This window comes from Pocillopora damicornis, chromosome 4 (genome assembly GCF_964200805.1).
Source record: "Pocillopora damicornis chromosome 4, jaPocDami1.2, whole genome shotgun sequence".
NCBI classification, from domain to species: Eukaryota; Metazoa; Cnidaria; class Anthozoa; order Scleractinia; family Pocilloporidae; genus Pocillopora; species Pocillopora damicornis.
In genome coordinates, this window is record NC_142673.1 from 8378407 (window position 1) to 8394100 (window position 15694).

The following is a 15694-nucleotide window of genomic DNA, read 5'->3' on the forward strand; positions in this document are numbered from 1 at the left end:
AAGTAAATAATTTTTTTTGTAATCATTTTGATTTTCAGTATTGTAATTATTTACTTTCCGCATGTACTTTCGTGAATCGCTCGCTGTTAGATTTCTTATGAATTATGTATTGTCTCTTACAGATCGAATCAAAAAAAAAAAAGTATATATATATACACATACGATTCGTATCCAAACAATTAATTACTCGATAGCCATCATTTCATCTACCCCGCATCTAATCGCCACTAGTTTTCAGGCTTAGATGCAGGTTTAATTTCCCCATGGAATGTCTCTGTCCTAGTCAGTGGACGGAAGCGGCATTTGATTGGATTCGAAGGCGGCGTTGAACTGAGCAAACGATGGAGCTGACATGGATCTCGTCAGCGTCTTGTGGCAAGTAATCTGATGGGATAGCCGATTTAATTCTGTGTTTAGTGATGTACAGGATGCTGAACGTGTAAAGCCATCAGTTCGAGTTTCTCGAGAGGTTTCCTTCGGCAACGCATTCTTGAAGTTCATGGGGACTTTTTCTTGGACACGATGCACTGGCATGGCTGCATTTGGTGGCCGCTGGATAACTTGCGGCTTTTTCATCCTTAACATCTCCAGCAAGGCGTTTCTAAAGCGACGGTCTCTGTAGCAATATAGCAGCGGATTCACGATAGAGCCCATCTGCATAATAAGTTCTGACACTCGAATGCTAGTGCTTGTGCGTAGGGTTGGGAAACTGCTGACAACTATACCTGGTACGAACGAAATTACCAAAGCGAGGGTTAACAAGGCAGCTGTCTTGGCAACTTTGCTCTCGAGCTTTGCTTGAGCCAGAACTGTCACCTGAGTTATTTGGTCGATCTTGCGTTTGTGCACTTCGATGTATATCTTGACGTAAAAATAGCCGGTTGCTATTAAGGAAAGTGCACCGCAGATGCTCGCGAAAAATATCCACATTTCAACGAACATGAGGTCCAAACCAGCAGCTTCCAACCCAAAGGGCGGTAAAGTCGTCAATATTGCCCCCATCCAAACTACTGTGGCCAGCGTTCTAAGGCGGCCTCTTGTAACTTTCACTGGGTAGAGCACTGTCTTTGTTATGGCTACGAACCTCTCCCAAGCAATCGCTGTTATGTGATAAAGTGCACACCAGGAGGCGCAGTACATCAAGTACACATTGACAATGTCTAACGTGCAGAAGTATGTCACTTTACGGATGGCGAGCAATACATCGAGACTAGCGGAGAAGGGCATCGTGAGAGTTCCCACCAGGAAGTCTGCACCGGCTAGGCTGGACAACAGCACGTAGGAATGTTTGGACAGCTCCTTTCTGACTCTCACCGCTGTGAATACAAGTGAGTTGAGAAAAGAAATCGAAAGACAAGCGAACGATTTGACACTCACTAAAATCCAAGGGAAGGTGGTTGCATCCAGATCAAACGTCAAGTCTGGTGATTTGGGGCAAGCATACAATGAGCTTTCTTGGTTCACCACGGTAGTGGAATTTGTCCACGTTTCTGTATCGTTCAAAACCATGTTGGTGTCGGTATCACTCTCCTAAGAGCAGAACGCTTGTTTATCAATGTTAGCTTCTCTGTTTGCTCAGTTTAAAACATGTCCCGACAGCGGAGTAAAATATCTTATATATACACATAGAGCAGAGAATGAACTCTTACCAGCTTCCGTGTTCCTTAATTCTGCCAAAAGAAGGGATTTCCATTTGCTACAAAGGGTTCTGAATCGTCAAGCAACTCATTGTATTCTCCTAGAAAACTATTATTTTCACGATCATGAAGGAAATACCACATTGGAAATGGGATCTACGACGGAATGAACCGATCCAATTGTGACAAGTCCAAACTTAATTTCTTGAAAAGAAGACCATTATATCTGTAAAGTATAATGGCAGATGAATGTTGAATTTGGTGCTATACAAAAGCTTGTCGCAATAAGCCAGGTGGGAAAAAGAGCCGGATTATTTAGGACCAAATCATTAAATACGGAGAAAGGAACAGTCTACAAGTAAATCCAACCAACCAGTGCTCTATTAAACGAAATGAAGACCTGCACACTTCATTATTTGCCATTGAAACTCATAAAACAATAATATTTCATGGTTTAAAAAGGCCCATTAATTTGTAATTACTCTTGATAAGAAATTCACTGCAACTCGGTCTAGCTATAATGCTTGACTTTGGAAAGCTCAATAGAGCTCGCTAAGATCTCTCACAAATGCATGTAATAGTTGCAAAATACTAACAATACAAAGTGGGCGAGAAAAATTATAAAATTCCTGAAAAAGAGAGGAAAAGATGAAAATTCTACCTGTGCTTGTGTTCAATGAAAAGATCTTTTAGCTATTGTAGCGGCAACGAACAGATGAATACACCATAAGTTAAATAGAGTTCAGAATCATTCGTATGCAATTTCCCCACTTGTTTAGCGTTTCCTGTCAGTCTAATTGGACGGTTTTTTATTCATTTATGGTTGTGACTCTTTTGAATCATATGGCTCAAGTTCTTTAAATGTAAACTTCTCATCAACAATGATGTTCTCGAACAGAAGACTAAAATGCATAGAAAGTTATTAGCATTGCTCAAAAAAAAAAGGCAATTTTTAATGGGATTTAACCATATTGCAGATGCTTTCAATGGAATTGAAAAAGAATGAATGCCAAAAGAAAATCTAAATTTAACAACATTGGCTGGTTCACTTATCTCGACTGCAAGGTTTCGATAATCTGCCACAAAACACGCCGTCGGCACTTATCAGTCGAGGTAGGCGCTTATTAGCTCTTCCTACCTATGCTATGGAAAAGTGCATTGACGCGGTGAGGAAATGGATGATTCAAGATCGGTTGATGATCAATGATGATAAAACGGAGTTTTTGTTAGTCGGCACACGACAACAGCTTGATTAATTAGATTCGTGTTCCATAACTGTGGGCAATAATCGTATCAGTCCAAGCCCATGTGTTAGAAATCTTAGATCCTGGTTTGACAGCAACTTAAGCATGACTGATCATATAAACAAGGCTTGTAATGCGCCATTTTATCATTTACATAACTTGAGACGTATTAACCCTTTCACTCCCAAGATCTAATTGTAATTCTCCTTACTATCTGCCATACAATTCTCATGATGTTAGTTCAGAGAATATGGTATTGGATCAACTAATAATCCCATGATTGATATTCTTCTCTATTCTCATCACCTGCCTGCTTGATATTGTATTGACATTGTAAGGAGAAATTCTGTCTTGGTCACTCGTGGGAGTGAAAGGGTTAAGAAATACCTGTCGAGAGATTCTTTAATTACTTTGGCTCAGGCATTTATAACCAGCCGTCTTGATTATTGTAATGGTTTATTGTTTGGCTTACCAAGTGTGCAGATCGCTAAATTACAGCGTGTACAAAATGCAGCAGCAAGACTTATTCTTGGCTTTGGAAAGTTTTCTCACATTACACCGGCGCTTTATGAGCTGCACTGGCTGCCAGTTTCTTTGCGTATTGACTATAAGATTTTACTTTTGACTTTCAAATGTATTTATGGCCTAGCGCCAACTTATCTTAGCGATCTTATTAGTATAAAATCGAATTCATTATATAATCTTAGGTCTACTGGTAAGCTCTTATTGGACCATCCCAAGGGAAAGATGCTTACAACATTGGGAGCAAGATCATTCTCGGCAGCAGCTCCGAAACTCTGGAATGAGCTACCTGTGGAGCTTCGTCAAGCAACATCACTTAACAGTTTAAATCTCGACTTAAAACCTATCTTTTTAAGAAGTATTTTTTATAGTTTGTAACTTAATTTATTTTATTCTCACGGTAATGTATTTTCGTTTTCTTTTAAACATATGATTGTAAAGCGCTATTGATCAGCACATGAAAATACGCGCTATATAAATTGGTAAATTATTATTATTAAATTATTATTACCTACACGACGGGCGCTTATTCCAGGTGGGCGTTTAATCGAATACATACGGTGAATTTTCTTCAAGAGTGGTGCACATTCTAAACAACTGTTCTTTTAAGTTGCCTTCATTGTAAGTACATAGTTTGGGGGCAATACGTTTTTGTAACTACCAGGATTATTTCAGTATCCAAAGACGTTCGATCACGTTCACAGGATTTTTCAGCCTTTGTGAAATGTTCCAGCTTGTCAAGGAGATCGGTACTTTGAACGATTTGACTCACCTGTTGAAGCCGCTGGACGTAGGAAATAAATTTCTAAACCTTAAGTACCTGGAACTTGTTTTCCACCCGTAACGTTGTGAAACTTAGATGTTAGTAAAATAAAGATGGACCTGATTCTAAAAACTGTTCGTCGTTAAATTGTTAAAAGTTTTTTTTTTTCATTTTCCTCACAGTTTATATTATGACCAAATATTGCTCTGCACAAATAGAAGACCAAGTGTTATACACAACTGCCTTGCACGACTGAAGACTTATTAAAACAAGATTCGCCAAGAGCAAATTGTTCTGGCTAGTTACGCTCACTGAGACCGAGTAAAGTTCGATTTCCAGAATCACCATATAAGCGATGTGAAGCTTTTTTATTCCTGGTCCCTCATCACAGTACTTTTTCCAGAAATCGAAATACTCTCTCAAATCTGAAATTTTAACGCAAGCCCACAAACCAAAGCTCGACCTTGATGTTACGAGTACGAAAAGATTCAAGCGCGTCAAATTTTATCCCAGATCGGAGTATGGTTGTAGAAAGTCACTTGACGACACTTAGTTCACTTCTGAAGCAGATTACAAAATAGACTAGTACCTTTTTTTAAGGCAATGAAGCATGTATTTCGTAAATATAGGTTCTGTTTAATGTTAAAAAACTTTAAGTTTTGACGCCTCGTTTCATTAGATTTACGTTAATTTTTGAGGGCACACAGAGACTTAAGGTCAGCTATTAATTCACTCGAGGTCTTTTAGGCAATCAGTGGGCCCCCGACACTCTTTACAAGAGGATTTATTTCAGTGTTTAAATAAATGTACTTCCACTATTAGCTTTAGGCCCTCTTGACACTGTTCGTAAAAATAAATGTTTTGATAAGAGGTCCTGCTAAACTGAGGATTGTTTAGGTTGAGGTTTTATTAAACAACGGCCAAGACTTGTATAAGTAACCGGCCAAAATGTTTACTTAAACCAATAAAATGGTGAGAAACGTGTTGGTCTATGGGTAAGTAAGCTGAACTTACGTTCCAAAGGTTATGGGTTAAGCCCGTACGGTTTAATGTTTCAAGGGCGTAGCTAGGGGGTCCTGGGATGCCCATGACTCTCCTTTTGTAAGCCTTCTCTTGTCACATTAAGTAAGACACGGAGCTAAGGTCGACAGGACATTCTGGTGAGTACTTATGTATGACATAGTGTGATCCCCTCTCCCCTTAAAACATCCTGGCTATGCCCGTGTAAAGTGTCCTCAGAAAGAACGCTTTTCTCTCACAATGCCTTTATCCCTCAAGGAGTAGAAATACTTAACCCTTTAACTCCCAGATCAAATTTGTCATTCTCCTTACTGTCAACCATACAATTCTTATATTAGTTCAGAGAATTTAGTATTGGATCAACTAATTATCCGTAAGTCGATATTTTTCTCTATTCTCCTCACACTTGTCTGGTTGATATTGTATTGATATTGTAAGGAGAAATTTTTGTCTTAGTCACTCATGGGAGTTCAAGGGTTACCAGCCAAACTGTAAGGGAAACCTCAAGAAATATTGGGGATACAATAAAAATTTTTGAAGGGGGAACGGGGAAGGAAGATGGTTGAATGCAATGAACGTGCATTCCTTTATGGAAGTCATTCTTGTATGCAGACGTTTCAATGTTATTGCTCATTGATAATAAAAAGAAGATAACCATTTTTGACATCTTCCCGGTGATACAATCAGTTCTAGGAGATTAAGACCCCACCCACCGGCACCAGGTGTCAATTATGCACGCAAACAAACTAGCGATGCTTTGTCGCTTGTATTTGTGTCATGCTTCAAAAAGCAGTTGTGGTTTTTGGTTTGGGTGGGGGAGTGGGAGGTGGAGTGGGAGGGGGAGTGGGAGGGGATTGGGAGGGGGAGTGGGAGGGGATTGGGAGGGGATTGGGAGGGGATTGGGAGGGGAGGGGGAGGGGGAGGGTGAGGGGAGGGGGGAGGAGAAGAGGGAGGGGAGAAGGACAGAAAGAACTCGGCAAAGAAATGGTACAAGGATGAACTGATGAGAAAAGGTCAAAACACAAAAGAGGAAGCACTGCACCACACAAGGGCAGAAACGAATGCAAAGAAAAGAATGAGAAGCAGATACACTAGCCTTCCCACCCTTCCTTCCATCCTCTAAATGGAATAACCAAGAAACAGTGCCACTAAAGAGCTTCTGTTCGAGTTGAAGGTAGCTCCAATCATGGAAAACAAAGATGTTAGGAGTAAAAGGCAATCATTTTGGTTTACGAAAAATTACTTAGACGTCTTTATTTTAACAGCTAAGTTATTACATCTTGTTGATTAGTCAAGTGACCCCTACCACATCATCTACTACTCAAGCTTGGGAAAATTCACCAATTAACCCCAATGCTTGGAATATGAGTAAGGACTTTGCAATAATCAAGAAAACCCACTATTTCCTTCACTATACGTTATTCTAGCTATAGCTAGGATGTGTTATCATCAGATAAATGGTAGGGATGTGTTGGGTACACCATTAGCCCTGTTCATCACTCTGGCTGAGGGGTGATACGCATGTATCCTTTGCCTGATGGCATGTCCTTGACAAAAACACCTTTTGGAAATAGTTTAGGCACATCCTCTGATTTAACAGTTGGAAGAACCATACAATCTCCACCATTCTACAAGGTAAAAATCATACATCAAAGCTGTTTTATCAACAACAAAAAGTTGCACTCTAGCTATGTTGAAAATGTATAAAGGGGAACTGATGGCTCACCTCATGATACATCTAACAAACCAGAGCCCCCTTAAAGCTTAATGTTGCAACAAGTAGCAAAAAGTTCAAAACCAGAACTATCAACCTGTTTATATTACATCACCACTGATGTACACATTGCTTTAAGGCTTATTTCAATTACCTTTTTGCTTCATTGTCACCTGAAAATGCCCCACATTTCAGTGGAAACATGCTTGAAAAATTATAGTAGATAGATCAAATACCACCACTAAAGAATCATTTCAATTCAATGAACGGGAAAAACAGAAATTCAAGATAAATATAGACAAATTAAGACAAGGCAAGTAATAGCCTTCACTTTGAGCAAACTCATTCTCTGATATTTGTTCACAAATAATATCTGTTCTAAGAGTTAGGTAAAATATTTGATGAATTAAAATAGTTGGTGAATCTACAGTGGCTAGTAAAGTTTCAGATCTTGATGGGACAATTGAAGTTAGGTTATTCCTGTTTCCTTATAACTCAACAAGCACAAACCCTGAAGTATAAGGGATAGTTACCTGCCAATCAGCTGGAGTAGCAACTTTCTTTGTGGCAGTCAACTGCAATGAGTCTATCACACGCAGAATTTCACTACAATAAAAAAAATAAGTTTCATTTAAGCCACTCAATGTGAAGCATAGGAGTGTAATAAAATTTCTGGAAGGGATGTGGGATATAAAAACCTTTGAGTAAAAAACAATTTACTTGAGGTGCATTTGATTAATGCAACTGAGATCTATGAAATTCAAAGTTCACGCAATGAATACAGTATTACTACAAGTATATAATAAATTAAATACTAAAAACATTTCACAACTGGTGACCCTAGAAACTGAAAACAGAGAGAGAAGAAACCCAACATCATAATGACAACTCAGGGATTACAGAGCATGTGTGAAATTAATACAAATGCTAAATAAATAAATAAATAAACATGTTTTTAAGAACATGATCACATTTGTGTGATGCCTTGCTCCTTCAAAAGTTTGACTTAATTTTTGACAACTTTGAACCTTGTTTCAAGTCTTCTTGAATACCTCAATTTGTAATAAATTTCAGATTTAGTGTACGCTGCTACTGGTTGAAAGCTGTCATGCCGATTTGTACCTATGTCCGACTATTTCCCAGTCTTCTCTCTGATCTTTTTCATTAATTGAAAGTTAAATTTTGGAACAAAGCAGGCCAGCAAGTAGCAACAGAAGAACCAAAGAAAGGTTTGTAGACATGCCAAGCCCCATAATTGACATTATTGTAACTTGAGCAGAGACAAAAATCCTCAAAGAGAAAATGAAATGAACAGTCCAAGTATTGAAGGTTTTCGTGCTTAGTTACATATGTACAAACTTGACTATGTCTAATGTTTCTCCCTGCACTTCTTTTGTGCTCTGGCCACTTCCTATGTGCTTTACTTATAACAGAACAGAGCCATGGTCAAGGCTTCTTGATTTGCTAACTAGTGAAGTGAGATATCATTGAGAGCAACATAAAACTCAGTTGCATGACAAACTTTGATTTTTGTTATCTACAAGTTTCTATGAAGGGCACATCAATTGATTAATTTGTTTACTTACTCAAAGTTACGTCCAGTGGTAGCTGGGTAAAGAAGAGACAACTTGAGCTTCTTGTCTGGTCCAATGATGAACACCTAAATGAAGGAAAAAAGGCAAAAATCCATTCATTTACAAACTATAGTTATCTCTGATGGAAAAAAATAATCAAGACTTGATCTCCTCAAAGAAAGTCATCATATGTAAAAAAAAAAAACCAAGGAAAGTTCAAATTCCCAGTCTTGCAAGTTGTCAAAGTTAAAGAAGTTTGTTAAATAAATGAACTTTTTGAATTTTTTTTTACTGCTATTGTAAAGTGCCAAAGACAATTTTTATTTGAGTTGTAAGCTTTAGAAGCACTCCATTATTATTCTCCACAACTTTGATTCCAACCTTAAAATTTTGATAATGTTAGGATAAAATCTTAGTTTTTCAAAAATTTCAGTCATTTAGAAAAGCCTGTGGTGATTTAAGACCAAACAAGAGACCTGGCATGATCTCACAGTCATGCAAAAACTGTAAAAGGTTTGATTCCCAGACATCACATGTAAGTTGATAATGTGTTTTTCTTTCTAGTCTCTTTAATCAACAGGTTTTTTTCAGATGCTAAATTATTCCCTCTCAGGGTGGGTAAGGCAAATTTTTGGTGTCACACCTCTGTCAAAATAAACATCACTTTACCCACAAATATTAACCTGTAAATTTAACAAAATGAACTTACAGCACGGGCAGTCAGAGGCAGACCTTCAGCATCCTTCTCATCTGGATCAATCATGCCAAGTTTGACGGCAAGTTCACGCTTTTCATCAGCAATGATAGGATAAGGAAAATCCCCACTAAGCCCGCTGTAACCTTGTATGTCTTTGATCCAACCTTTGTGAGACTCAACTCCATCACATGACAAGGCAATAAGTTTAACACCGCGTTTTTCAAAGTCATAGGTTAAAGCAGCAACACGTCCCAACTCAGTGGTACATACAGGTGTGTAGTCTGCGGGATGTGAGAACAGGATAGCCCACCTAACAAAATGAATACAATTTCTTATCATCACTGACTGAAATTTTCAGAATTCAGATTTGTGATTTTAAGGATTGCAATGTGAATAATGGTCCTTAGAGTCATGTAATTTCCAGAAAAGCCATGTTTCAAAGAAAACTAGAGCTTAAAACATCATCTTTGCATGCCATAGAGTTTTAAATTCTCTATCACCAATTTTAACAAAGGGCCAGTTGAACCCAATTCCACAACATCATAGTTTCCTTAACCCTTTACACCTCAGCATCAGTATCCATATTTTCAATACTGCTCTGTACACATTTCATAAGTTGCTGACAAGGAGAGTTTGTTTAACAATCAACAGCTTCTTCAGTTGGTGGTAATTTCCTTTACTAACTAATAATATATAAGAGGAAGACAGAAAATACAATCAGAGATACCTATGGCCAAATTGTGCATAAAGTACTTCACCTAGGGATGAAACAGGTTTTGAACTTGTAATTAATGGTCTTAAAGCAATGCAAGGTTGCTCGATCTTATCTTAAAAACCAAGCCTCCAAGAAGTTACAGGGAGATCCACAATTATGGTGACCATCCAACTCCACAGAATAATAAATACACAATTTATAGTCTACAAAAACAGCACAAAATAGTATCCTGTGTTAATCGAATTTCGATTTGCAAAATTAATCAAATTTAGACAAATCTTTCTTTCCTTGCAGAAGCCTAATTCTATTATTTTCCATTCTCACATCACATGTTGCCACACATTTGTTCAATAACTATTGAAAAATTATATTTTTCATATTTGTTGTTGTGGCTTTTCTCAAGGCTAGAGAACCATGCATATAACTACAGTTTATATGATAAATGTTATTGTGAGGGTTAGTCCTTTACCAAAGAGTAACAACCATCTAATTTCTCCCAACAACATCACCCCTGAATCACACATTACAGTTACAAGAATAAAGGAAAAGATCACCAAAACAGATTCTCCTCCTCAGTGCATTGGGAAATGTATAGAAAACAGTAAGGGGAATATACATACTGATGTTAGGGTGCTATTGATGAAATTGAAGTCCACTGAAAACAGGGTGTAAGATTAAATATGAGGTGTGGTGAATACAGGTCTTCACGTGTATCATTTGCTAAACAAAATTCTAATGAGGAGCTTACTGGCGGAAAAATTAATCCAGTCATCAAGGCGACGTTATTGAGATGCAAATTACATGTAGCAATTCCTTTGTTCATCAACACCAGCACCATGAGGCAAATTCAAATTAAATGTCTCGTGATTCAAACGAGCCAATTCCTTTAAGTCATAGCGAAAGGCCAACTTCAAACCAGTCAAAAGGAATCATCTAATTCTGTTGCCATTTACACTGTTGTCAATTCATTTCTTTCACGAACAAGAGAAATAACCAGCATGCGTTCAATCGAGGAGGTCGGGTGTGTTTCCCATAACAGCATCTAATTAAATTATAGCCTACAACAGACGTGCCGCTAATCGCACCGTTATCATAATTCGTACATCGTAAATTTTACCGTTAAGGTAACAGTTCATGATGTTTGAATATAAATCTTGTCGTATGTATTCTAATTATGATGCAACATTCTGACCGATACGCGCTGTGATTGACACGATCGAATTAACTTAACGGGCAAACCCCCAAAGTATTGGTCGTTTAGGTTGAATTGTAGGTAAAGGAAATGTCCAAGTGCCAATATATTTTTCAAAGGAATCGGAAAAAAAAAACTTCCCTGACGTTCTATGCCATTTTAACATTTGCTTTGTTAAAGTGAGTCAGCACTTTGCGGAAAGATGTTTAATTACCACCCAGTATGTAATGTTAGTTCCGAATGACTGAAAAGAAAACCACAATTTTAAAAGGCTTCGACACTTGATTTCCGCGTGACACAAGGTTTAATTTTAGTTACGCAGCTACATCGAAAACGAGAACGAAGAACATCAATCACTATTCAGTACACCTCTGCACATACGTGCTGTAGGTAGGTGAAAGTTTTGCTCTACTCACGTGTCTCTTATAAATGTGTGGAATTGGATTGTTCCTTTGCTTGTGTCGGCATTGAAGTCGGGGAACACATCTCCAAGATTCACCATGACTGCTCTCCAAAATGTCTGCTTAACTGCTGAAAGTATGCTTGTCACGTTTTACTTTGCAAATAATAAAATTCTCACCGACCAATAGCGATTTACCAACGTACAACAAAATTTCCCTTCACTTGATTGGTCAAAAGGAAACGTGACAAAGTCACGCAATTTTCAAGGAGGTAAAATGAACGGGAAAATGGCAATCACAGTATTTTTTATTCTTTCGAAAATCAGGTCCTATGAGTAAACTTTTATCAACTTTCACTGAAAAGCTTGACGATAAACAGATAATTTTAAAACTGACCAACCGTGACGGCCTCAAAGAATGCTGTTTGTCACACAGCGACAGATCCCATATGATATTTCCGTAAGTACGCAGAAAAAACTAATTTTAAGAGTGACAGTAATACTGCATATCTTGTTTTGACGGCTATGCTGAGTGCAAGTCTCAAATGCTCTCAGGCGCTGTTCGCATTTTTGTTCTAATTTTGACTTTTCAAACCAATTCGCAGATGCTTCGGATGCTTTCGGGAGAGTCTTTGAGAATACATTTGGGTATATAGTTTTTGATATTTGACTCACTCTTGAAGTGGTCCCTAAGACGGTGGACCAAGAACATTGGACAGTGGCCAGATAGCTTCAATATCGAATGCTTAACATTACCGTTTCAGCTACACGGACTGTAAAGGGCGCGACTAAACAACAATGGCAGGCCCTGATAGGACGTGACGAGAGGGAGGGGAGGGGGTGCAGAGGGGGGGTTTGGGTTATTGAGAGGGAAGGGGGCGGTAAGGGAGGCTGCGTCATTAAGAGTAAGGGAGGGAGTGAAGAGAGGGAGGTTGGGTTATTGGGACTGGAAATTACGGGTGAATAAAGGGAGGTTGCGTCACCGAGAGGGAGTGGAGAGAAGGAGGTTGGGTCACTGAGAGGGAGTGGAGAGAAGGAGGTTGGGTCACTGAGAGGGAGTGGAGAGAGGGAGGTGACGTGACTGAGAGGGACTGGAGAGAGGGAGGGTGGGTCGCTTAGAGGGACTGGACAGAGGGAGGTTGCGTCACTGGGAGAGAATTTCAATCGCCGTTTTTATTTTGAAATACGCTGCGGGCTCTTCACAATATGACACAACTCGTAAAAATACTCAGCAATATTACACATCAAAACGACGAATAAGACATAATTTTTCTGGTGAGCTCCGGCGATATACAAAAAACTGCCATTTATGGGTATCTATGCATGCAGCTGCCTTGATCTCATTTAAAAAAGGTGCTCATGCAATACTGAGAATGGGGCAAATAGGAGTCTTAAAGAGACAAAATAGGAAAATAGGAAATCCTCAAAAAACTGCACTGATGGTGTAATTTTTTTTGCAATTGCAAAGAGATCTGTGAAGATATTACAATATTTAATAGGGTGTCAATTGCCGTAGCTTCTCCATAACTACCAGGTAAAAGGAATTAGCCTCTGAAAACAAAGTTTATATTTGTAGAAATGGTTCAGCCAATAAAATCACCGATCACCAGCTGACCAAAATTCCTGAAGAAGGATTCAAGTTTAAAAAAAGTATTTACTGCAAAGAATAAAAATAACAACAATAATAGTACTAAGAGTAAAATTAAAGTAGTTGTAATGATAACGATAATGAGATTTAAAATATTAACAATTTTTATTTATGTAGCATTTTATATTTTCTCTCTTGTTTTAAGTCCAGGATGTATGGAGATAAACATGATATAATTTTTTTTAAATATAATTAAATCAAAATTTAAAAAATAATTTTTCTTTTAGCAATGTAGTAAGTAGGTAGGATCTGGATTTTCACAAAGGTTGTATTATAACAAAAATAAAAATAGTAACGATGATAATGATAATTATAAAAATAAAGATAATAATAATAAAGACTTAAATAATAATGACAACAATAAAAATTAACATATAAGAAAGCAACCCAGGCATTTGTATTAAAAGGTTAAGTTTTCATTTGTTTATTAAAAAAAAAATAATAAAGAAACTAGTGATATTGAACTTGTACAGTTGCCGTAATAGATATATATTTTAACGCTTGATTCAGCAATCGGTCCAACACTTCACTCTTCAACAAAAAAAATTTTGTACCGAGAAAATTGTAGACGAAGAAGAAGATCGTTAAACCAGTTGCTGAGAAAGAGCACTTAGAAACAGGAACATTGCACGATAACTTTCCTACTTCCAGTGTTGTTTTTCTCGTGAATTTTCTTCAATGTTTCAGGTTCCATTAGTCAAATTTATTTTTTCAAGGTCCTCATCATTGATCAGTTGGCAAATCTCAACAGGCAAATAAAACTTTTGCGACGAAATTTTAACCTGATCAGATGATGAGATTCAACTAAACCTTCAAAATACATTTCTGGGCTGACGTAATATCATTTGATTTTAAAATCTATTTACAAAAATTGTGTATTATCAACAGAGCATTAGAACACATGCACATAAAATGCTAACCCAGCGAATATTAGTAAAAATCAGGTACACATTTAATTAGCCAATAACACTGCGTTCTTGCATCATATTGTTCTGAAGATGTTACCGCTCAGTGGACGATTAGCCAGCAATTTGTGTACGAATGAATTGCCTTTGACTGAAATTGTTAATTCAAGTGAGAGGTAGACTCGTATCTAGTCGCTTCTTATTTGCGAACTGATTGATGGGAAGAATTTAGCGAGCTCAAGCTGCGTCTAGGCAAGGAGGGAAGAAAAGAGTGACGACGGAGAAAAAAGTGACGACGGAGTACGAGTCCGAGTGAAAGACACGACACTGGTACAACACAAACTCCATTCCACCAAACTCCCACCCTCCCCCGCACTGCAATTTCCCAGATTTCCCCAACAGTTGCTAGTTTGGGGATGACTACTTCGAGCGCTGTGTTTCTCGCCTAACACCCACTCTGACCTTAAATCTAGAGTCCAGAGTCCATTCCAGCATTTACTATGTAAAATGATGACTTGAGTAATATGGTGGCTTATGTAATATGGAGGATGATGATGCCCAGTTCCTCTCACCTCAGTGAAATCTGGATAGGCGGCATCTGACATCATAAGGTCGGTTAGAAATGTGCTTAAGAATGGAATTGTTCGTTGGATAATTCCCTTGAAAAGAAGAAAGATCTCCATGTACAAACGAAAAAAACAAAAATAAGAGAGAGGAATTCAGGTTTCCGTTTTCTGAATTCGGTCAAAATCAGTTTTTCGGATTTTCCGGCTCGCGCGCACAAAATTTGTGTTTTTGGAGCAATTAATATCTCTATGGAGACTCCTTAGCGTAAAAATCTGCTGTTTTCGTGTATTATTGTCCAATATCGGCCGTAAAATAAAACAACTTTCCGCCATTTTCTTTCATTTTCGAGTTGTTGTCAGGAAGGTAACTCGAAACAACGAGAACTCCAGTTATTTGCCACTTAACTGGCAAGTAATTATGCGCTTATCGAAATATCATCAAGACAAAGGTCGTCTTTCTTTCCGTCAAATGGAAAATTGAGTACTTATTCGATCATCAAAAGTGCGTCACTAATAGCAGATGTACCGCCTCAAATTGTAACTGTCAGTACGTCTAACAGTTTTTCTCGAGTGATTATGATGTTGCTTCGGAGTGTAAAAACTCCAAACGAGAAAAAAGAATACCCACGAAATCTTTCGTTAAATGAAGTAAAGAGTTTTTATCGTAACAAGCTCCCAGTTGACTTGTCAGCTCTTGGTTAATATCACACTGTCGATATCGGAGGAGGGTCGTTTGTTCGAAATCTTTTCCGCATTCATTTTCACAACTACATCTGTTTTAAGAAAGATGTTTTTTCGTCTTGTCACGAGCGTGGGACAAAGAAAAAATTCTAGTCCCCATGAGGAATCGAACCTCAGACCTTCTTAATTCTTTAGCGAGCTCAAAACTTACCATCCCTACTATTTCTATCTACATCGATTTAGTTTTTAGCTTCAGCGAAACGGTATCTCTCTGAGAGCATCTCTATTCCGCAATTCAAATATATGATTTCGATTGATTAAGTTTTGTTGTATTCGCTCTTCACGAGCGTATTGCGAGATTGCCAAGTAGTTATGTACTTATCGCAATATTATCAGGACGAGAGTCGACTTTCTTT

The 15694-nt window shown here is 38.0% G+C and overlaps 1 protein-coding gene across 1 annotated transcript; it reads right to left on the reverse strand.

Moving 5' to 3' along the window:
- Nucleotides 1–6408: 6408 nt before the first annotated feature.
- On the reverse strand, nucleotides 6409–11617 carry LOC113680803 (peroxiredoxin-6). The gene is made up of 5 exons (XM_027197857.2): nucleotides 11495–11617; nucleotides 9184–9481; nucleotides 8487–8560; nucleotides 7434–7506; nucleotides 6409–6814 (listed from the first exon to the last, which is right to left on the reverse strand). The coding sequence occupies exons 1-5, from the start codon at nucleotides 11578–11580 to the stop codon at nucleotides 6683–6685; spliced, it is 663 nt and encodes a 220-aa protein (XP_027053658.2). The 5' UTR covers nucleotides 11581–11617; the 3' UTR covers nucleotides 6409–6682.
- Between the last annotated feature and the right edge of the window lie 4077 nt (nucleotides 11618–15694).